Consider the following 23,644-nt stretch of genomic DNA (forward strand, 5'->3'; position numbering starts at 1 on the left):
CTGCAATCAGAGCAAATAACAACAGTGACATGGAGTGTTGAAACCATCCACTACAGCATCATAATAATAAAATAGCATCCTGTTATTGGGCAGATGAAATTGTAATATTATAACAAACATGATAGCTTGCCTTGGCAAACTGTTAAACTTCGTCAAAATTCTCTATATTTGCTCGCTAACACTCAAACATTAGTGTCTGATGTCAAATTCCCAGTCAAATTGTTGCCTGCTTTGAAAGCAGCCTAGCCCTATAGCACAGTGTCATGCTATGTTGTGTACTATCACAGAGAACAGCTGGTATAATTCACTAAATATTAAGTCCAAAATATCGCTCATCTGAGGAGTATGAATTTCACGTTAGCCTGATTTCCAGGTTATTGATTACGTTTCTTTTGGTTGCACGACAGGAAAGGTCACCAAGTTACCAGAAAAATTAGAATTTATTCTCATGGTATTGTTCCTGTGGGAAACATGAATGTGGAAATGCTTCAGGACTTCAGGATCAGGAGGTTGCCAAATGTATTAGGATTCGGCCCCTATCCCTGATCAACTACTGATTGTTTTCAAAAGCTAACTGAGTGAGAGAAACCCAGAAAATCTACTGTCCCAGTGTGTGAATGAACAACAGCAGTATATGCTGGTTTAGAGTGTGGTGGTATAATTCACCGGCAGTGGTTTACTTGTGTATCAGCCATCTGTGTCTGGTGGCCAGAGGATGCAGAAAAGATCCAAAACTTAAGGCCGGGACAAGCTCTTTGCAGCTGTTGTGGTCTGATAATGAACCTGGTGGATGAAATATATTGAAGAAGTATATCCAGGGGATGTACCCCCCACCCCCTGTGGAAATGACACACCAGCTTTTATGGCTATGAGTATCTATATCCTGCATTGAGCCAATAAACCACCAGACTGACCAACATCACCAACCTGAGAGCCCTGTTAGTAGGGGGACAAAAAAAATACACTACCAGCCCCAGACTGCAAAGTAGTTTACACCATCAGTATCTGATTTATAACTTAATCTATCAGCTCAGAATTCAAATATATTCCTATGAAGTTTGTATTATTCAGGGTATTTTTTTGATTGTTTAAGAAGCTGAATTTTCTGTAACAGTGATATGAAAAGGTTTGACCTGTGTGGGCATATTAAAGCTTTGACAAATTGCAAGCCTCTGCCTGCCTAACCTCTGTGTGGGCTTGCTAAGACAAGACCAGCTGCTTGATATTATAGGCTAACCTTAGCTTAGCACACATATAGCAAAATTGGTATGTGTGTTTGTTGATAAGCAACAAGAAATGTCAGTACAGAAATGCTAAAGAAGGGGGTCACTTAAAAACAGCAGAGGTCAACAACCTGTCACTGACAGACAAATTTATATTTTTGACTGTAAAATGTCATAAACATCTTGGTTATAACTAAGTAATAACCAAAATCCTCATGTATTAATGTAACAAACAATAAATAATAATAATAAATAGATGACTGGCTGTACAATAAGTCAGAGTTTATCTGAAGCTAACATAAAGCCTCTGAGTAAGAGGAGTAACTCTGGAAGATCCCAGCTTGCTTTGATGAACTCAGACTGCCAAAGCTTTATAATAACAAAATAAACTTGATAATATATTTGTGACGACTGTGGAACAGTTACCTTGGAAAAACATTAGAAAGAGATCTTTGCATGGCCGGTATGAACTAAAGGAATGACTACAGCAAGCAAAACCTGTTTCAGTGTACATGAGGGCATGTGGGCACTGTTTGAAGATAGATGTGAAAAAATGTGAACCTATCCTTTAAGACAAGGTTTTTGCCACAATGAGTAGCAAAGGCAGCCATGTTCACTTGGGTTCAAACGGAAAATTGACGAGAACTAAAATAATTCAATCTAAATGAAGGCAGAGAGGTCACAGTGTGGTGACGTTTGTGTCCAGGCTGCAGCATTCCAGTCGATTAATAATGAGAATGGGCTGAACTGCCAACAGACACAGTCATGCAGAATGTGCTAATGGCATTCATCTTCACTCCAGAGCTTCATGTTAATCATGAGAATGAGCGCTGCTGCTGTCAGCCGCAGACATGCTAACTGGACTAATGGCATTCTCCTCCAGCCACCACAGCTTCCCTTCAGGCCTCCAGCCTCTATAAAGACAACGGCCATCCAAGTCTGCAGCGTACAGCTGGAGAGAAAGGAGGCAGATTTGGTGATGTCCTGCATCAGAGCTATTATAGATAAACACGGAAGAATTCACGCATTTTCCAGTTCTCAGAGAGATGATCTTACAGCATCAACAAGCTTTTCCCAGCTGAACTGAAGTCAGTCAAAACTACATGTACATTTATTGCAGTGATGCATGGCTATGGCACGTTGTGTTCCCAAGACAAACCGTCCTCTGCTGCACACACCGGAAGATGAAAAGTGAACCTGGACACAGTTTAGCCACAGTTTAAGACACTGGTCATTTTATTACTGGCTAAAAGAACTTGTTGTTTATAGTCAAGTGTAACCACCATAAAAAGTAGAAAAGGGATCATTGTCAAAAATATATGCTCCTGTGTGCAGAGATCCATAACTCGTGCATGTTGCAGGTGTCTGTAAGATGTACTGCAGTAAAATGAACGTGGGAAAGTTTTCACAACACTACAGCATGCTTTGGAAAATGGCCTGTTCTAAGGTAAAGGAGAAATACGGTACAGGTTAAATATTTCTTTCATATCTTCTCAACAAAATAAATGACAAATGTGTCACGTGCAGTTCTTTGGGGATGTTTTTTAGACTTTCATATTTGTTTCCAACTGAATTTAATTCATTAAATTAGTTTACAACATAACTTCACAATGCCCTCTTTGCCAAGCTAACAAGTCACCCATCAGTGCTTTCTGCACATATTGTAAAGCAGCCAGCTATTATGTCAGCAGTCTCCTGAAAGAGCCACCATCATCACACTTGAAGCTGTGCACGTGGAAACTTGTGTGTCCAGTTGAAGCTTCAGCTTCAGCCTCATTAGCTCAGCTAGTCAGATGCCTCTCATGTTCTGGGCGGAGGACAGACTGGATGCTGACATTGTAGCGTGTGTAAATTTGATTAAACTGATTTAGCACATATGGAATGACATGTTAAAATCTGATTGGCTTTTATTGATCCAATGGATTTTTTTTTTACTAGACAAATGAACCTGGGCAAAAAAATCTGCACAACTAAATGCATGCAGGCAGTAGAAGGTTTGTTTTCTGGGTTATCCAATTAACCTCTATTTGTTAGATACAGGAGACTGATATGTTATCTGTATGAGGTTCATATTATCATGGCTGGATTAACCTGCTAGGGGGCCCTGGGGGCATCTTTTTGTTGGGCCCTTTTTATCAACCACACCTCCTCGGTGTGAGTTTTGAGGAACAGCAAAAAACAAAACAAAAAAAGAACCACAAACATGTTTAGCTTCTGGTCCATAGGTTCTGATAAGCCACGAAAAGTACACTTTATATGGAGTTGGTAGAGATGTCAGCAATTTTATTTAAACTCTAGTCTTTGAAGTTTCTATAAGTTGACACAAATAAATTGGATTTTGTGTTTTCTCCCTCTCGCATGCATCCATATGCTCTCTCTCTGTCTCTCTCTCTCTTGCTCTCCCTCTCTCTCTCTCACACACACACACACACACACACACAGAGAGCCATTCCCACACAGCGTCTTATGCTGGCCTGTAAACAAGCAGAAAGACACACATGCAAACCTACCCACACCCCATTCCACTTCAGAGCACATATAGAGCATGAGAGAAAAATTGTACAGTAATTTTACACAATAAGAGTCCCACACATGTCCTCCCCCTCTGCCGCCTGAGGGCAAACCGGTTGTTTAGGGCTTCCATTAGCTCCTTCGTCCACAGAAAACATGTGTCCTTTTGCTCTGGGTCCTTTGTTGTGAAGAAAGCCGAGTTGCCTTATTATTTTTTTTATTTTTTTTTCACCTCCTGTCTGTCCGCACTGCTCTGCCCAGAAACAGCAACACTGACAGCGTGGAGATCTGCCTCGCAGGAGATTTTTTTCAGCTGAATTAAAAAGATTGTCATCGTAATGCTGGAATGTCTTACTACAATCTACGCTTAGATAATGGTACTATACTTGAGAGCCTCAGAAAAGATCTGAAAGAGTCCTCTTCAGGTTCTGGTTCTCCTTGTTCTTAATCTAAAAAAGGTACAAGGTGATTTGTTTAAATTCTACTTACTAGATAGAAGTTAAGTTAAACCCTGTGAAAATATTGAGATTCTTGGTAAAGGCACAATATTCAGCCATGAGGAAAGAGCACACTGCTACTATTGTGTCCTGTCTGGTTTTGTTGATTTTTGTTTGTTTGTTTTTGTTGTTTTTTTGTTTAAAGCCCTGATAAGACAAGCAGTCCACACTGGACCATCAAGTAAGCATTGCTATACTGTGACAGAAGTGGGGAATCTTTGAGGAAGAAGAAGCATATTTCTTTACCATTTAGCTTTTGAATCGGATTATTTCTCATTATTTTTAGCCACACCTTCTTTCAGTATTACTAACTGGGAAAGTGGGAACATTGCTAAAGACAGGTTTCTTTGGGAAGTACCCACTTCATTTTGTCCCCCGTCTCATCATCTGGAAAATAGTTGGTTTGTTTTACAACCTGTCTGCTCGTCTCACAGCTTTTTTCCTGACCTGTCTCAGTCTGTCGCTGTGTTCACAGACTGCAGTGATTGACTTAGTGAGCACAGTTGTAGCATAGCCGATGGAAATAGCTAAAGCTATGGAAATAAGGCCCAAATTGCAATAAATTCATCTGTCGATGTGAACATTCACATCCCACAGTGTACAAACATACTCTGTGACCAGTAGCCAAAATACAAACCCTGCTAACCAAAGAGTCAGTGCCAGCAACTCGATTTTCCTGTTTGCTTTATGGATTTTATAAAAGCAGCAGATTCAAATTTGAGTTTCTAGAACACAAAGAAACCTCATCAGAATTGTTTGCTAAGGTGGACCCTCTTAGACCTACCAAGATAAGCAAAATGTGGCCAATATCAAGTGACTCTGGCTAGAACAAGGGATTACACAAACACACAATGTATGAGGGGTGTGACAGCAGACAACCACGCAGGCTGCGTCTGCTGTCAGCAGTAATCTGCTGAAAGTGTTCTGTCCATACTTCAGACCTCATGATTTACGCCCAGTTTCAAGTCAGTGCAGGTAATATGGTGTAGGTCGCAGACCTTAAGGTGGTAGATGAACATTTAGTGTGTTTAACTTTAACACAGTTAACAATCATCTTTTTATTAATTGTCACCACAATCTTTTCCTAATTTTAACTTTGCAATTACCACAGCCTTTCCCAAACAATAACCATATCTATATCTATTTGCCATGTGCAAATATTGTAGAAAAAGGGAATTTCATCTTTGTATGAACATGAATGCAGCATCCATAGAATATAGGTCCATCCATCAGCTGGTGTTGGCATGGTCGGCTTTAACACACACACTACATACCCACACTAGATTCGAGAATACTTCATAAAACTGTTATCAGTAAATGCAATTTGTTTGCAAATGATTGCATTCCTCTTTTTATTTACGTTTAACTCAGCCTCACAACTGTTTTGGAACCAGGGTTGTGCTTATGGTGAATGGTTTCTAATTTTCTGGTCACTGGGCGCATATTGCAAAAGCCCCATCCAGAAAATCTGTGCTGTAGGCCTCCTTTAGCTTCTATAATTACAGCTTCTGCCAATGAATTAACATGCAGATATATTCAATGAAAATGTGCATAAAAGAGCAGGGGAGCATAAAAATGCAATGATTGCATTCAGATCACTGAACATTTTGATGAAAATGATGTGAATCATATTCTATAGCCTTCACAGTCCCGGGATCTCACCTTATCTAATAAGTGTGGGAGAGCCATTTGTCAAAACACCAACTGAGGGGATATCTTTTGGAAGAATGGCCGTCACCCCTCCAGTCAAGTTGTACAGACTTGAAGAATCAGCACAGAACAGATGCTGTTCCAGATTATCTGTTTGATTTCCTGAAGGCAAAGAGTTGTCCTCATCACATAATATCTGATGTGAACTTTCATGGACTGCCACAAAGGGAACGCCTTCTCTGCCCGGCATGTGCACGTGTCTTCTACAGTACGCTTGTACCTTTCCTGTGCAGTCAGCAGCTGTTACATAACGTTTATTTAATCGGGTTATCGTTGAGAGATGATGTCTTACAAGATAGACCAGAGTTCTGCCTCAGCAGGCAACACACCTCATTTTGGCTTCCTGTAGCTGTAATAAAGCCAAGCCCCGTCTTTTATGTAACACAATATTGGGCACACTGAAACGAGAATTCTGAAAAACCCCTGATTGTGTTCAATGACAATGTCCTTTTTTTTTTTTTACATCCAATGTAAACAATTTTGTGTGCATGGCAACTGTGGTATGGTTAAGATTAGGACAAGATTTTGGTTAGGACTGATAAAAAGATTAATGTTAATTGCAGGTCTGTGACAGAACTCCTGCACAAACGTCAGGCTTGCTACATGTCCATCCACATGACTTCTACACCCTAACCTTCCACCTCACAGCATCCTGTGACGGACACAAGACTTCCTGGCACTGAGCATAATTCATGAGGCGAGGAGTTGTCTAATATCATTTCTAGTAATCCCTAACCCTGACTACACAAACCTTGATAATAACCTGAAAGGCAATCCCCTGGAAAATAAGTTACAGTTGCAGTATGTACATTAGAGCTTCAGATATTTCACAAAAACATTCAATAACCTGTAACACCAGGTGTTTCAACACCAGCAGCGTGTTTTATCAGGGCTTGAAATTTTTAATATGATTTTGAAAGTGTGGAGACATCATTGGTCATTCTTTACCTGATTTCTTTTAAAGAAAGTTACATTGTACATGCTCACAGATGTTGTGAGAATATTGTAGGTACAAATTTGGCTACATTGTTTTAGAGAAATTAGCGGATTTCCATTTAATGTCGGTCCTGTACTTACCTTAAATGCAATGATTGTTCAAAAGCATACAGTATAATGATTATAATACAGAGTGGCTCAGTAGAGCCATGCAAAGTTTTTTTTTTCTTTTATAGAAATGAAAGGAAACAGCTTGGTTTACAGTGCAAAAGGATTTCAACACAATGATATATACCTATATCCACAAAAATGACCTCAGTCAGAGCTTAAACCAAATAAGAAGTACCTTATTACAGTGGAATTCAACCAAACATATTTTGTTTAAATAGCTGAATTATCTTCAGTCACAAGATCATTTAAAAAGTATTTAAGTTACCTACTTGTTTTGCACTGGGCTTCCTTTTATCTTTTTTTGATCTTATAAGCAAATAAAAGTTGTGTTCCATTCACATGCAAGAAGTGAAATAACAGAAGGTATGAAAAAAAAGAAAACTAAAGATCATTGCCCCTAATGTTTGAGTCACCAAAGACTTTTTGGTAAGTCTGGACAGATACCATACAATACCATACCTTAACTGTGTCTTTATTTCCATATTATTTTAATCTATATCTATTTTGTATGGATAAGTACAGCAAAAGTGATAGGATTTTTAATAAATTATACCTCTGTTTTATATATATACATATATTTTGTATTTTGTGTGTGTGTGTGTGCGTGTGTGTATATATATTATTTACATTGAAAAGACATCCAGTTCTACTCATTCCAAAATGTGATTAATATAAACTGACTGAATGCTCCTCCTCTGTTTTATCACTGTACAAGATCTAGGTAGCTTTTCTAACAAATCATGAGCACTGGTGCAGCCACACAGGCTCTCTACAGCCACCCTAGTGGACATAATAAAGCCAGTAGACTAGGTTGAAGAAGGTGAATGCGATTGGAAAGACGACACGAGACCATTTGTCTATGGCGTTGACATCCGTGAGGTCGGGGATCTTGACTTTGAGCTGCGAGGCCCTCCTCCGCAAGCGACCCTTCTTGTGGCCTATTGGCCGGTCAATGGCCGGTCGTCCATACAGGTCTCGGCTGGTCATGGGCTTGCGGTACTGTATGCTGGCGCTATCGTAAGAGAACATGGTAGCCCGAGGGTCGTTGAGCGCTCCCATCATATCTGCTCCACCCATCTCGCTGGTTAGGTTGGTTAGAAGAATGTTGCCGTGAGCATCAACCTGAGGAAGGAGGTCAGCAGATCAATAAATTGAGATTATAGACAAAACTCAAAATAGACAGCAAAGTCAAAGACTCGGCCGCTAAAAACAAGCTGCATCCTATTTAGGGGATATAGATCTAGATAGATATCTGTCTTTTACGAAAACCGTTAGTTTTGAAGGAAGGAAATTACATGATTACATTACCTTTGATCAACTATTAAGAGGTGGAAGTAGAGCAAAACTCTAGGGGCCAAATCTATAAATGAGAACTTCACATATGTCTGTTCCCATGATTTTTTTCTCATACATCTCAATCATCCTGAAATTGCGTGAATGTGCATAAGCCTTCTGACCACCACCACAATTTACAATAGCCCAATTGCCTGGTTTGCATATAAAGGGCCAGAATTTAGTTTATTTTCCAGGAGACATGGCAGAAGCATCTATGAAACAGCTGAAGTGCAATTAAATTGACTGTGAATGTGAAATAATGGTTGTTCAAACTGACAGTAGAAGTATTTGTAAGCCTTAGCATTACCAACAAAATGAAACAGGTTGAATGGCAGAAAGTAACCGAAGCAGTGAAGGCTGTCAGTTCTGGGCCATGGAGATTAAAACAGTGGTCTATTTTAAAGCCTGAAGAAGCACATTACTGTGCACAGCGTCAGTGTGTGAGCTATTGGAGGAGGAGATCCTCGCTTCTGGGCCAAGCTGCTGTATGTTTAAAAAGAAGCACTTGTCCGATCATCAAATAGCATCTAATGCACCATCCCTCCACACCTCCAATATTTGCAACATGCCTAAACTGATAATCCAACAACCACATTCACTTTATGTAGAGATTGGCCAGATGTACAGAGGTGTTGCAGTGGGCAGGTCTGACCTTCACTCTTTTTCTTTCTTTTTTTTTTTTTATTCTTAACAAAACTACCTCTGTCAGTTTTCCATTGGGAAGGCAAGCCTTCCACCCTGCCTTTCACTGGGACCATTTGGAACTGGAACACTTTACAGTTGGGATTCTTAGGTTTTTGCATTTCTGCAGAACTGGAAGAACTTGGTCATAATTCTTACGTTAAGGACCCTGACACAACTACCTAAAGACCTTCTATCATGACTAAAAGTTGCCTAAAGTCTTTTCTTAAATATTATACATGGACATGCACGCCACATGGCTGACAGCTATATGTTCACATACATTCTGCATTTGTGTGAGGAGAAAGAACTACTCACTATTTGTTCTTCAAAGAACATGGAAAGACAAGCCAAAAATGAACTAAGCTACCATTCTCACAACACCATGAACCATATAGTTGCAATACTAGCTGAGAATATGCCTGAGTGAACGGTATGATAAAGGTGAAAAATAAGGAGACAACTGGACTTGAAAAGCATTAACGTGAACACATTTTGAGTTTAAATGTAGTTTGTTTTACTCATGGGTGACATTGTTGTGAATGAAACTCGCCCACGAATAGACCATAACAGGTAACCTTACACTGTAATCAGTGATATGACAATGGCCCAACAGGCCCAGATGTTGGCTCGGTGTCATTAACAAAGACCCTTTCTCACCTGCACTTTGTTGCTTTCCAGTCTGCTCTTGTTCTCGTTGTTGGACTTGGCAGCCTTTTCTGCCACCTTCTTCTGCAGGTGAGGACCTCGACCGAAAAAGATGTAGTTGACAAAGGCGTACTCCAGCAAGGCCAGAAAGACAAACACAAAGCAACCCATGAGGTAAATGTCAATGGCCTTGACATAGGGGATCTTGGGTAGAGTCTCCCTCAGGTGCGTATTGATGGTGGTCATGGTTAGCACCGTGGTTATACCTGCAGACAAACAGATGACATTTAGAAAGAGGTCTGCATATTGAGGGACCATAGCTACAGAAGAAGTAGGGCTTTTGTTAGCCATCATCAAACAATCATCATATACAACCCTGATTCCAAGAAAGTTCATTGACTTTTGTAAATATCTGCTTATTCTGAATTTGATGAAGCAACACTTTTCAAACAAGTTGAACATTCCACAGGTAAACAAGTTCAACAGGTGATCAATCCCATTATCATGACTAACGTTTTCTTTCTCTGTTTTTCTCTGCTGTGGCTCTAGGGACATGAAGCTCAGTGGGTTGGTGAGTCCACTGCTCTTACAAATATCAAGTAAACTGACATAAAAAGGGCCCCAAGTGATCTAACTTAATGATTTTGGTGATCTGCTGACTTTTCATCCAGCACTATCATCAGGTTGAAAGGTTCATTTGTCAAACACCAGCGAAAGAAATCACTCCCCATCAGCCTAAGCTGCACTTTGTGTTTCATGCTTATTAAGAAATCTTGGCCTGCTAACATACTGAGTTGTGACCATTGTTAACAATTCCTGGCAAACATCTGCATGTTACTGTAACATTGTCAGTGTGAGCATGTTAACATGCTAATGTTGGCATTTAATACACAACACTGTGGAGTTTAAGTACAGCCCCTCAGTGCCACTAATATGGATGTAGACTCTTGGTTTTCCTTCTCTTTATTTTGTGGAGACTGAGACTTACACAGGGACAACACATACATCTTATAAATAAAGTAAGCAAACTCATACACACATACAAGCCATATTTGGTAATAAATGTCCACAAAAAAGCCACAGTAAAGTCCACAAAAGTCTCATTTCAAACTCCCGTGTCCCTTTCTTTTTATGGCATGATGCTGTTAATACAAACTAAATACTTCCAATAATCAGTTTCAAATGGAAAACCCTGTAGTGTTTCTGTGGACAGAACAGACCAATCTGGAGTGGTCGTCACAGTTATGTCACTGCAGTTGGAAGTGGAGATCCCCGAAATAAGGAAAACATGTTCTTAGAATACCATCATGAAGACACCTTCTGAAGGTAAACACAGCTCTGTAAGGTTGCAAGCTATTAAACTGACAGACTGGACTGACAAATCATTCAGAGGTCTTGACTCAGCTGGGTTCATTTCACATCAAGGTCTCCTCCACTGTTTATTGCACACAAAGGCAAACTCAACCTTTTTCCTTGTGTGTGTGTGTGTGGTCTGTGTGTTCGTGGGTGTGTTATACACAATGGCAAGATTGGCTCCACCTGTCTACAACTCCTCCTCATCACCAGAGCACACCTGAGACTCATCAGCCAATTATCCACCTGTTCTCTAGTATTTAAATTTGGGCTCTGCACCCAGTGCAGTTATGAACATTGATAACAATAATAATCATAATGACAATAATAGTAATAACAATACTTTCTATTATTAATAATAATACTTGTTATTTACTTGCTATTAACTACTTAGTTGGGGTAACACGAGCAAGAGCAATTTCTGTTTTGTCACCAGGTTGGGTGGCTGCATTTATGACAAAAGAAATAACATCAAAATCAGGATTGTTTCCACTGCTGGAGCCAAAGGATAAGGTGTTTGCTGATTGAGCATTCTTGATTAGGGAGGACCTTGCATCATATTTGGAGCCACCCTTCATATCCCACACTTAACAAATGACAAGAAACAGCCCTCTGTTCATGAAGCTGGCACATCGAGAAGGGTGCTAAGTGTAAAAATACACGAGGAAAGAATTTCAGAATTTTAACGAACCATTTTATCTGTTATTCTACTTATTCAGACAGACGTCCTGGATGATGTGATGACAGTTTGCAGGGCATTGAAAAATATTTGTTATAAGTCTAGTGCTGATGGATTACTCACTAACAAGGTAGCTAATCATTCACAATGTGAGAGAGATTGAACTGAGCTGTGTGCTACACACACAGTACATGTAGAGGGTTTCATTATGGGCGAACTGTCGGATCGTTTTCTTTTTATGTGTAAATTATTTGAATTGCTCTTGATTGACACCAATAATTAATGCTGCACTGACATTTTACACGGCACTACATGTTCTAACATTGTCTATTTCATGTTTCATGAGCAGGAACTAAGACTTTTTTTTAATACTTGCATTTATGTCCTTGTCAACCTATTTTTGAATCTTTGCATAGTGTTTAACTGTAGTTGATGCCTGTCCATTGTGAATGTAATGGACCTTGACTTTTACAATGAGACTAAAAGTTTGGATAAATGTGTCAATGTTTCAGTTTCATCAAACAAACACAACATTTTGGGTGTAAACATGCTACATTCAAATTACATCAGACATTCTCTGCTATTACATATTTTATTTTTAAAATTTGAATCCATCAGCCAAAATCCATACATTTTAGGAGCAACATTGACTGTTTGTAAAACCACACACTGTAGAGCAAATGGACACAGAGAAGATGAGCACTAAAACACAGTCATAGATTGTAAAGGAACATGTACATGAACTTGCTTTTATCTGTTCACACATGTCCATGTGGAGCTCTGTTGGCTTTTAGGTATTCCATTGTTTGAAAAGTCACTTAGATGACCTTTGATCTGAACACATTTGTAGTGGACTGGCTTTTAAACTTGCCACAGTGAATCATTTGTCCATAGCCTGTTATAGTGTGGACAGTCCAGTGCGTGTTAATCTAAGAGGCTGGGGTCCATGATCCTAATCAGCATTTGTCAATGTTCAGTCTACTTTCCTGTCACAGAAGCCCTGCAGCTGAAATAAACTCTTTTTAACATCAGACCACTTGGATAACAAATCCTTTTCGGTTAATGATCTGATAACTGAAAAGAATTTGCATTCAATGTTTTTAGTTGAGACCTGGCTCAGTTCAAGACCACTGTGGCCAGCTGCTGCTGGATTATTGGAGGTTCCCAGCAACAGTTGAAAGAAAATTGGGGATGCAGCCTTTGTCAATTACTCCCCAAAGCTATGGAGCAATTTACTTATAGATATCAGGGAAGGCATTTACTACATATTTTTATAAGACAGTTAAAACTGATCTCTTCAATTTAGCCTTAGCAATGACTTTCCTGATACAGGCCCGAAACCTTTGTGCTTTGCCTCACACTTGAAATGTTGTGCTCTCATTCTGTGTACTGTCATTTTATTATTAAAAAGTATTATTACTTTTATTAAGTAGGTTTTATTTTCCACCCAATGTTGCATTCTCTTTATTCTTTTTGAATCCTTTTTTGAATCTAATTTTTATTACTTGTTTTCAAGTGACTTTAATTCTCCATCTTATTTTACATTCCTTTTTTAATACCTATTTTTATGTTCATTCTATGTCTTTTTATGTCAAGAACTTGGTGCCTGTGATTTCTTTGTTTTTTATTATTATTATATAACAGCTCTGGTAGAAGATGGCCAAGGAAGTGTAATTCAGTCCTGGTCATGGCTCTCAGTAGCAAGTTTTCATCTCTCACAATAGGACTGATGACCATGACCTATTTGGTCCAAGCACCAAGATGTAAGCTGTCTGGGCTTGCACTAGGACTGTTACAATATCAGATTTTCACTGCATGATTGTTGTGGCCAAAAGCATTGTTGATATATTGACGATATTTTCAAAATATCTATAAAATAATATTTAAGAAAAGCTGTGAAGGGAGGTGGAGAGCATACAAAAATAACTGTTACACTTTATGAATAGTGAAAATGTGACCAGATAAACTGATAAACAAAAGATTCACGAGACCAAACATCTGCCACCAATACAATGTCGTCTGAAACAAATCAGTCGTGGAGAGCAGGGGACTCCACTGACAACAGCTCTAGCTGACCTGAATCCCCGGCTCTCTCAAAACAGCATCATTACTTAGCTTTAACAACACAACTAAGAACTTGATGTCATATAATCAACTGTGTGAGAAATATGATATTCCAAGAAAACATTTCTTTAAATACCTCCAGCTGAAACATTTTATCTTATCCACGCATAAACAATTGTTTTCTGTACCTCCTCTATCAAAAATTGAGGAAGTGACTCTATCTCACATGGATGGCAGAGGTCAGTTTTCACTGTTCTATAAGTTAATGTTAACACACTCAAGAGAGTCATCTTACAGAAAGATGGAGGCATGGATAACTGATATAAAGGAGCAAATTCAGGAAGCTGACTGGGAGGGGGCTTGTTTTAAGGCTCAGACCCAGTCTGTTAATACCAAATTTAAGCTGCTACAATATAAATGGTTGATGCGCACCTATCTTACACCTTGCAGGTTGAACCACATTTACCCTAATGTACCTGATATTTGTGTGAAATGCAGAGAAGCAAAAGGCACGTTAATTCATTGTTTATGGGAATGTTCAAAAGTACACCAATTCTGGAAAAGTGTATTACACTGTATCGGTCTCGTGGTTAGAAGGGAAGTTCCTTTGCACGCCAAAATATGTTTATTGGGAATATACCCTGAGAACTTTGTTGTGTCTCAACAGCAATCACTGCTTATTGACTTTGGGCTTTTACAAGCCAGAAGGGTAATAGCATTATTTTGGAGAAGTATGGACACACCTTCTATCGGAATGTGGACAAAGGAACTGATGAACTGTCTAGCTTTGGAGAGACTAACATATATTGTAAAAAAGAAGGGATGGAACTTTGTTCATTTGTGGAGGCCTTATATGGACTTTTTGGAAACTCACGACCTTGGATTGTAATCAATACAATTATTATTGTTATTATTATTATTATTATCTGTTTTTCTGTTTGTTTGTTTTTTTTTTTGCCAGATTGGGGAATAACATTTTTTCTATGTTATTAGTTAAATTGTCCATGTTTAAATCAATGTGAAAATCTCAATAAAAATATGTTTAAAAAAAAACAAACAACACAACTAAGACCTTAATGCAACATTTCCCATTTCAGGGCTGGCAAAGTAACTGCCCAATCTGCAGAGTGATAGAGGCATGAGATGGGCCAACAGGTTGGTGGTACCGTCCCTTTTTGGGGGCACTGTTGGTCAGATTTCCTGCAGGCTGGGGTGTTTACCACACAGAATCCAAAAAGCTCCCACACTGGTGAGCTAACTGTTGTCAGTTGTAGGTAGAGCGTCTTATGTCATCGATTTTGTGCACCGGTAGCAGTAACACACTGTGGTCATAGCTGCCCAGCTCGTTCCTTGTCTGTCTGCAGACATGTTCGTGGCTCGTTATTAGAAGCTGTCTAATCTGCTTCATTCTATCCATCTTCTAAAGTCCAGGGTATCATTGCTCCTGGTGACGCTGGCAAATTGTCTGGGCAGATAATATGATCGGCATCTTAAAAATCGGACATCTGGGAAACATTGTTCATCAACAGACCGACTACATTTGAGCACCAAGCGTCACTGACGCAGAGTCCATCTCCCCTCATCTTACCAGAGTCTTGCGTTCCGTTGCCACAAAACACAGATTGCACGCAGAGTGCAATAGCTTAATCCAAGATGTCGTGGTGGAGCCAAGTCTCCCATGTCCCTGTGTTAGCCTGAGGTTTATTTCATCCATTTTATTTTCCTCCAACCAGACATTAGCAAGGAGTAGGCTAAGGAGCGGAGTAGCCTCAAGTCCAAGCTGGGTTAGGTTAGCTGTTATTGTGGATCTCTGTAAACTCTTCTTGAGGTGGTTTCCACCCAGTCAGCTGGTCTGGCTGGGTGGTCTGAAGATGTTGTGGGCAGTGATTGTCTTTAGGTTCACTGCACTTAATCAACCCTTGCTTTTCCGATGTAATAGGTGTTCATAGGTAATACACACTCCAGTAATAAAGTGTGGAAAATAACAAATAAAAACAAAAATGTTGCACAAATAATTGATAATTCAAGCTTTTCTTAAACTGCATTGGGTGAAAAGTGCAGAGAAACCCTTGATCCATGTTGGGGATATGCTCCCATTCATTCCTGCAGATAACTTAGAGTCCCCAGCCCACCTGATGCTCAAGTCTTACATTTGGGAAACTGGAGCAAATAGAGCCAGGAATCAAAGCTGACACTGTGAGCCTGTGAAACAGTGCTGATTCACTGTTACTGTTACACTGGAAAGAAAATCAATAGGCCCAGCACTGCTTCGAGCTCAACACTTTTGAGCTAAATATTGACATGATAACATGCTCATAATGACAATGCCAACATACTGATGTTAGCAGGCATGACGTTTACTATAATGTTCACCATCTTAGTTCATCATGTTAGCAGTGTAGACAGGCAGGCATGAAAGTACAGCGGAGGCTGACGAGAAGGTCATTAGTTTCACAGGTATTTGGTCACAAGTACTGGATAAATTACAGATCACCAAGTTATTTGGATTCATCGCCTGGGATCCATGAATGTCTGTAAAGAATCAGCAAAAACAATTGTTAATCTGTAAAAATGTAAATGTCACTGACCTAAGGCTACTCTGGCAGCCGAGGCATCATAGTTGATCCAGAAGGAGACCCAGGACAGGATGGTGATCAGGGTGGAGGGCATATAGGTTTGCAGGATAAAATAGCCAATGTTCCTCTTCAGCTTAAAGCTCAGGGACAGACGTGGATAAGAACCTGTCAAAGACAACGTACAGGCTGAAGTGGGCTAGACATGATTGATTGATTGATTCCTTTATTTCGAACATGTAAAAAAACAAAGAGAGACATAGCAAACAGACAAAAGTGATAATAATAAAGAATAAAGAAGAAAAAAAAAGTCACCTTCTTCAGTTCATGCTGATCTCAGATTACATAAGCGAAAGGGAGTAGGAAGAAGTGTAAACTTATTAAACCCTACCCCTAAAGTACTATTACATTATTATCACAAAAACAAAAGACAAAAAAAACCCCTCATGACTGAAACATCCTGATTCATCCTCAACCTATACATGATCCATATATTCAGCAATTACAATAAATAACGTGCACAGTATGCAGGCATTGACAGTTACATTATGTATAGAGAAAAGTGTTGTGATTCACAACACACACCCAAATACCTATTAGTCATTATCTCGCGAGAATCAATTCTTTATACCTTTTTTAAACTGACTTATGTTAGATATTTGTTTTTATCTCTACACACACTTTGTTCCATAGTTTTACTCCACAGATCGTAACACAAAAACCTTTCAGTGTAGTGCGCACTTTAAGAATCTTTAACTTTAACTCACCCCTTAATTTATAACATCCCTCTCTATCACAAACCGTTTCTGAACATTACCTGGCAGTAAGTTATTCCTTGCTTTATACATTATTTGCATAGTTTTGAACTCAACAATGTTAAAGAATTTTAACGTTTTAGTTTTTAAAAATAATGGCTCAGTGTGTTCACGAAAGCCCACATTGTTAACAATTGTCATTGCTCTCTTTTGTAAAATAAAAAGTGCCTGTAATGAGCTTGTGTATGTATTTCCCCATACCTCCACACAGTAATTTAAGTAGGGTAACACTAGTGAACTATAAAGAATGTAAAGTGATTTTTGATCCAACATGTGTTTTGTTTTTGCTAGGACTGAAAGGCCTCTGGATATTTTGTTTTGAACATTTGAACATGACTTGAACACTTTACATACATCATTGATGTACATTATGAATAGTTTTGGTCCCAGTACTGACCCCTGGAGGACACCACACACAATATCCGAACACACAGAGTAATGATCTCCCATCACAAATTGTTTCCTGTTCTCCAAATAGCTTCTCACCCAGTTTAGCACAATTCCTCTGATCCTGTACGGTTCCAGTTTATTGATAAATATTTCATGGTTAATGGTATCAAATGCTTTTTTAAATCAATGAAAACTCCAACTGTGAGTTTTTTACTGTCTATGGAATTTGTAATTTCTTCAATGAGTTCAGTTAATGCTAGGGATGTTGACCGGTTAGTTCTGAATCTGTATTGACAGTCTGAGAGTAAATTGTGTTTTTCTAGAAATGTATCTAATCTGTCATTAAACAGTTTTTCAAGGATTTTGGAGAATCTATCTTTTCGAGGTATATTTGGTTACTGGATGATCTGACCCTGGTTTGTTTGGTGTAAAGATGTCAACATGAAAGTTAGAAAAACCTGAGTCTGAGCCACCTCACAGCCTAGGAAAAAGCTGAAGGGTGTGGCTGAATTGCTGTACTGGTTTGTGTATTTGTGCTGAACTGTAATGATACAGGGGTCGAAATGTGAATGTGGTGCACGCAGCCGCATGCAGACTACAAGGTACTGAGACTGAAGTTGACATACAGCAAACCTTTAGCTGTACGCTTTCAGCATGCAGGTTAGCGGAACAAGCTGGTTTGTGAGCGAGTCAGTCACACTGTGGCAACCACAGGAACGTGGAGCTGAAATACCTGTCTGTGTCCTTTAAATCATTTGTTTGGGAGCAATCCCTGTCAGCATCAGCAAAACTCGCATCACCAAGCGATGACAAATGCATGGCACAATGCTGGTGTGGTGTAAAGCTGTAAAGTTACATAGTGTGGTGACTTATTAGCATGGCTAACACATTTATAATTTATGTTCATGTTGTGTCATGTTGGTATATTATCAGGTTTTAGGAGACACAGCAGTGATGACAGATGGACAGATGCAATTACTGCCAGTACTGCAGTGCTTGTATATGCAGAGAAAGAGGCCTTCTCACCACTGGCTCCTCAACCACCATCTGTGCCTCACTGTGGCTCAAAGTGCAATCTCAGATCTGTTCATCTGAAGTGTACACCAAGTAGTGTAATTTTACCCATATATCTAGCATTAGCTGTACATGTTCTGTAGTAAACAGATACATACACTCTACATATTTATATCATGGAGGGCAAAATATTATGGTATGATGCAGTCAGGTACAACTCCAACACTATGACCTCAATAAATTAGCTGGTGACTGCAGCCTGGATCACTGCTATAGAAAACAGGTTGAATTGCATTTTGACATCTGAATTAAGCTGTTTTTAACATTCCTGGGTCAGAATCTCCAGGCCAATGTGCCAAATATGGCACCAACTCCTTAATCGTGGACAAAATTAACCAGCATTTGGATCTTCAGCTTGTCACGGTAAATTAACATTATCAGACACACAAGTTAGTTCTTTTGTCTGATTTAACACAGTTAGTGAAAAGCCTAACAACGTTTTTTGTTTTCAGAGAAAAGAGGTAGAGGGTCGGCAGCGCAGCACAGAGTTTCTTAAGGACCACTGCATGCTAGTGTCTGCCCTCATCACAGCCAGAAATTTCTGGGTAAAGACACCCACACATGCACACAATCTGTGCCCATCATTGCACAATCTGTGCACATCATTTCTTTGACATCTGGCACATCTCGATGTTAGTAGTGTCATTTAGGTTGGATGTTGTTTTAATGTTTTAATATACGTGTATATATATAAAATACAGAATTATAATCTGATGCTGTGGAGACCAGCCATTATTAAGCACCTATACTGGACTGCAGCTTCCATTGCTAATGGAGGTCCAAATGTGATGGAGGCCAAGAAGCAAAGCATGGTGAACCATGTTCAGGACACCCATGAACATGGCACTTCTGCATTTTACTGTTGTGCTGGGAGGAGTAGCTGGAACCTGCTACTATATACCCTGCATAGTATGTGGCTGGATATTAAAGTGGTCCATCTTCACGGTGCTTGTTGGTGCTTGGTTTATTGTAGTTCCAGTGCACTCGAGCCATACAATATTCCAGTGATAAATGTTCGTGCACGTCCATATATAACCCAGAGTGTGCTAAGAATTGCTTAGGTTGTTATTCTATAAAGGAGATACAATGCACCAGAATTTGTACTGAAATAAATCAAAGGTATTTGTACAGTGAGAAATGAAAAACTTCACCATAAGAAGTAAAAACACATGAACAAGGCCTGATACGTGATGGTGATCACACAACCGTGTGTGAAATGCATGCATATAAACGGGCTGGACAAAACATAAGAAACATTTTTTACTATTACACAATATAATTCAACAGCACCACAAACTGCAGTTAACGTTGTACTGCAGAATGTGCTTTAATGTTTTAACTGTATTATTCATGAATATAAGAATGTATTGATAGCTTATATTTATAGGACATGTCTGTTATTAGCCTTAGGCTGCTGCCGCTGCATGCAGGCCTAGCCACTAATGCAGTATTTGTTTTTAATTGCATGAAATGTTGCGATATAATAAGACACTTTGTGATCGTAATTAATCTTATTGATTGTCCCCCAAATGAGGCTACTCAAAAACTCTATTAAGTCCCCCTCCTTCTGGAAAGCATCCGAGGTGACCTGCCTGTAAGCTGGGTAGCAGTATTGCTGAGGGATAGGGACACAATGTGTACAGTTAAACATGATTTTTATCTTATTATTACCATCATCAAAAACTGTGATGTAGGTAGAGATGATGTAATTATTATTAGATTGTGGTCCGTGATGTGCTTCTGAGTACATTTATAACCACTTCAGTGTCAAAACTAGCACTGGGATTCCTTATTTGATGTCGTGCTCAATTATTTTCAATGTAAGTTTCTACATCATTTTCCTGAAAGCTGCTAACCTGAAAGTTGCACTTTCAGTAATTCCATGCCCAAGACAAAAGACAGGCTACATGCAAATGCATGTCTCTCTTTCTCTGATGGTGCTCAAGTACACATTTTCCCATGAATAATCTGCTACTTTCGCATTTAAAAATAGCATCCATATGCCACATTCTTGAAGTTGTCTCAGTTACGTCTTCAGACAGTCTGAAGAAGAGCATGTGCTCAAAACATCACTGGTGGATGTACCATTAGATTGCACTAAAGGGAGCTAGAGTGTGCGGACCTTTTTTCATGTTCTCAGTGCTATCTGCTGTTGGTCCAGGACCTGTTTTTTAAGGTATCTGAATGTATGTGATTAATATGCATTGACCATAGTTATTGCAGTCAGCTCTACTTAGTCGTTTTTTTCGTCTGCGTCAGTGAAACACTTCCTGCACAGAAATAGTAGATTACACAACAGCAAAGTTAAAGCGATTGGACTTCATTTTTAAATAAAACATGATTTATGTTAGAGGGGAGGGCAGCAGAGCCGAAAGTATGTCATGAATCTGTCATTGTACTGATAGAATTATGCAAATATGCAAATACATGCTGAAATTAACATATGATGACAGTTATAGCACAGAGAACTCATTTAAACATTTTTTTTTTTTAATTTAAGCTTCATAGATCAAAAGGATTGAACTGATACTTTGTGACTCTGTTACCTGTGGCAAACACGGCCTTCTTGGAGAGCGTTTGGTAGTCTATGATGGAGAACTGGGGCAGTTCGATGTTCTCGACCCCAGTGACTGAACCTCTGTTGCTTCCTCCCTGCCAGTAGAACTCGATGTCATCAGTGGTGTATCCATCTGAGAGAGACCGGGGAACACAACAAGTAAATCTCAACAGAAACAAAAGGACAAGCAGATTCACCTCAAGAAACTCTTCATCCCCACTGAACAGGCCCATTACTGGGGAGGTGGGGGTGATCAAAAGGGGTTGCATTTTGTGAGCTGTCATCAGCAAAATAGTTTGTATATGGAGATGTATAGGGAAAAGGCTGAATGCTAAAGCAAATTCAACAAAGAAAAATGAAATTGAGCCTGCCTAGATGCCCCTAACAGACTTGTTTGAATGGGTGGAGAGTTTGGAGTTTTTGAGTCTACATGACAAAAAAACAATGACTAGACAAAACCACAGAGGATTTTCTTTAATTGACACTGTGCTGGAATACACAACTTTCCCACCACCCTCACTTGCTGCTTTAAATCCAGAAAACGACACGTTTTTTTTAATTCCCACTTACTCGAGCATGTCACTACACTAACAAAGTCAACCATCATTGAAACAGAGTGTGTGGTTACCAAGCAGTTCCCCTTAAAAGACCAAAAATGTCATGCCCTCCACCTCTGGCACCATCTAGTGCCAGTACCTCTCCCTCCCTTCTTTCCCTGGCAGTGTGAGCATGACTGCCACGCTGGTGGAGGGCAGGTGCAGCTCATCCCAATCACCAGATTGTTTCCAGCCGCGGCGGGGAGTGGTCACCTCAATTGAAGCATTCTCCAGCCTGTATAAAAGACTCCAGCATACCACTACTCGACGCCAGTCCGTAAACAACCTCCATTCTGACCCTCTCTGCCGCCTGAAGATCCCTCCTGCCACACTCATCTGCCTCTGGTTGACCTGCCTGGAAACTGCCTTCTCTCACCTTCAATTACAAGCCAGCAACAGCCACACTGCCACGCCACCCAGCCCTGGGTGTACTCCCTCTCATTCCCCATTTCTGTCTGTCAGTAAGCTCTGATCTCTTGTTGATTGTTTCAGTTCAGCCTTTATATGATCCTTAGTTTATTAGCCTTGTTAACCTGTTCAGTTCTCCATTTTAGTATTGTTTTCTGGTAGTTTTTCGCCTAGTTGCTAGTGAGCACAGGTAGCTTTGTTTTGTAGTTTTGACCACCACTCCCTGTGTTAACATTTTGATTGTGAATAAAGATTTTCATTTGGACGCTACTGTCTGCTGTGTCTTTGTCCGCGTTTGGGCCTCTGAACCTGATCCGTGACAAAAAATGCTGGAAACATCAGGTGTAGTGTCTGCTATGAGACTTGGATTAACACTTGTTCCGTCTACTACAGTTTCTGAAAACACATTCTCAGTATTGAAGGATGTCTTCAGTGAGCACTGGCGGTCTGTGCACCATGCACACAAGACACAGCTAGTGCAGCTGAGAGAAGTGACACACACAGGCCTGAATGAATGGAAGGAGAAGGTCCTTAGGAGGTTCCACACTGAGATGTGTTGCCTGCAGCTCTTCCTCAGTGAGTCCGGCAGTTTAAAAAAACTGTTGGTGCTGAGTGTTGGGGAGCACATTTAGAAACTGTGATGTGAGGCCCAGGTCACTAAGCTGTGGAATAAGGCAAATGATTCTCAAGATGTTCAGGACAGATTACAAACCCATTCAAACTCTGGCCTGTTATCCCCACAGCATTTTGGTGAGCAACATTCTTGTGTTTGTTCATTAAGTTTTAAACAATGCTCTTACTACACTGTGATGTGCTCTGATGCAGACAATGAGTGAAACCTCCCGCTGTCCCAAAGTGGCCAGAAAAAAACGTATTATTTAAGGGTTACAGTTTTTACTGGTGATGATGGTCCCTGTTAAGTTACCAGATTCAATTTAGTTTTTTTCATGATGGCAGGTTTCCCATCATGCTCCACACTGCCCTCCCCCCAGAAAATACATGGACGGATGGTCATTTAAACACAAATACACATTAAAATACAACTTCCCCATCCACTCTCTGAAAGAGTTCATGATGTAATTTTCCACTGTAATACAACTGTCATTTCAATTTTAAGTGCTTAACTACTCTTCTACCTAACAAAAAAAGGGTCTGTCTCTGTGTTGATAAGGAGTGAGCCACAGCGACAACAACAGCAATATTTGACCAAAAACTCTGTACAGTGAAATATTAGTCCTGAACAAGATGTAACATCATCCACTCACAGCAAATGTCACAACTTTGTCATCCAGAAGACGAACTGAAGAAACAATAAATCACTGTTGAGTCATTTGTGTGAGACTGATAAAGCAGAAAGTAGGCCTCTCATTTTCTGCTCAGCTGCTGAACATCTTCCAGCTTCCCACAGGCTGAACTGGAACAA

General features: G+C 39.7%; 1 protein-coding gene across 2 annotated transcripts in view; it reads right to left on the reverse strand.

Moving 5' to 3' along the window:
• Nucleotides 1–7,828: 7,828 nt before the first annotated feature.
• The window catches only part of gabrb1 (gamma-aminobutyric acid type A receptor subunit beta1), a 64,634-nt gene continuing 48,818 nt past the window's right edge, over nucleotides 7,829–23,644 (reverse strand). Inside the window, exons 6-9 of one of the 2 annotated variants that reach the window (XM_041953259.1) lie at nucleotides 21,207–21,350; nucleotides 16,397–16,549; nucleotides 9,731–9,978; nucleotides 7,829–8,170 (exon numbers count right to left, since the gene is read on the reverse strand). In XM_041953259.1, coding sequence (XP_041809193.1) covers nucleotides 7,829–8,170; nucleotides 9,731–9,978; nucleotides 16,397–16,549; nucleotides 21,207–21,350 — 887 coding nt within the window. Of the gene's footprint in view, nucleotides 8,171–9,724; nucleotides 9,979–16,396; nucleotides 16,550–21,206; nucleotides 21,351–23,644 lie in introns of both variants that reach the window. The other variant, XM_041953258.1, reaches the window with a different exon arrangement.

This window comes from Chelmon rostratus, chromosome 15 (assembly GCF_017976325.1).
Source record: "Chelmon rostratus isolate fCheRos1 chromosome 15, fCheRos1.pri, whole genome shotgun sequence".
In the NCBI taxonomy this organism is placed as follows: domain Eukaryota; kingdom Metazoa; phylum Chordata; class Actinopteri; order Chaetodontiformes; family Chaetodontidae; genus Chelmon; species Chelmon rostratus.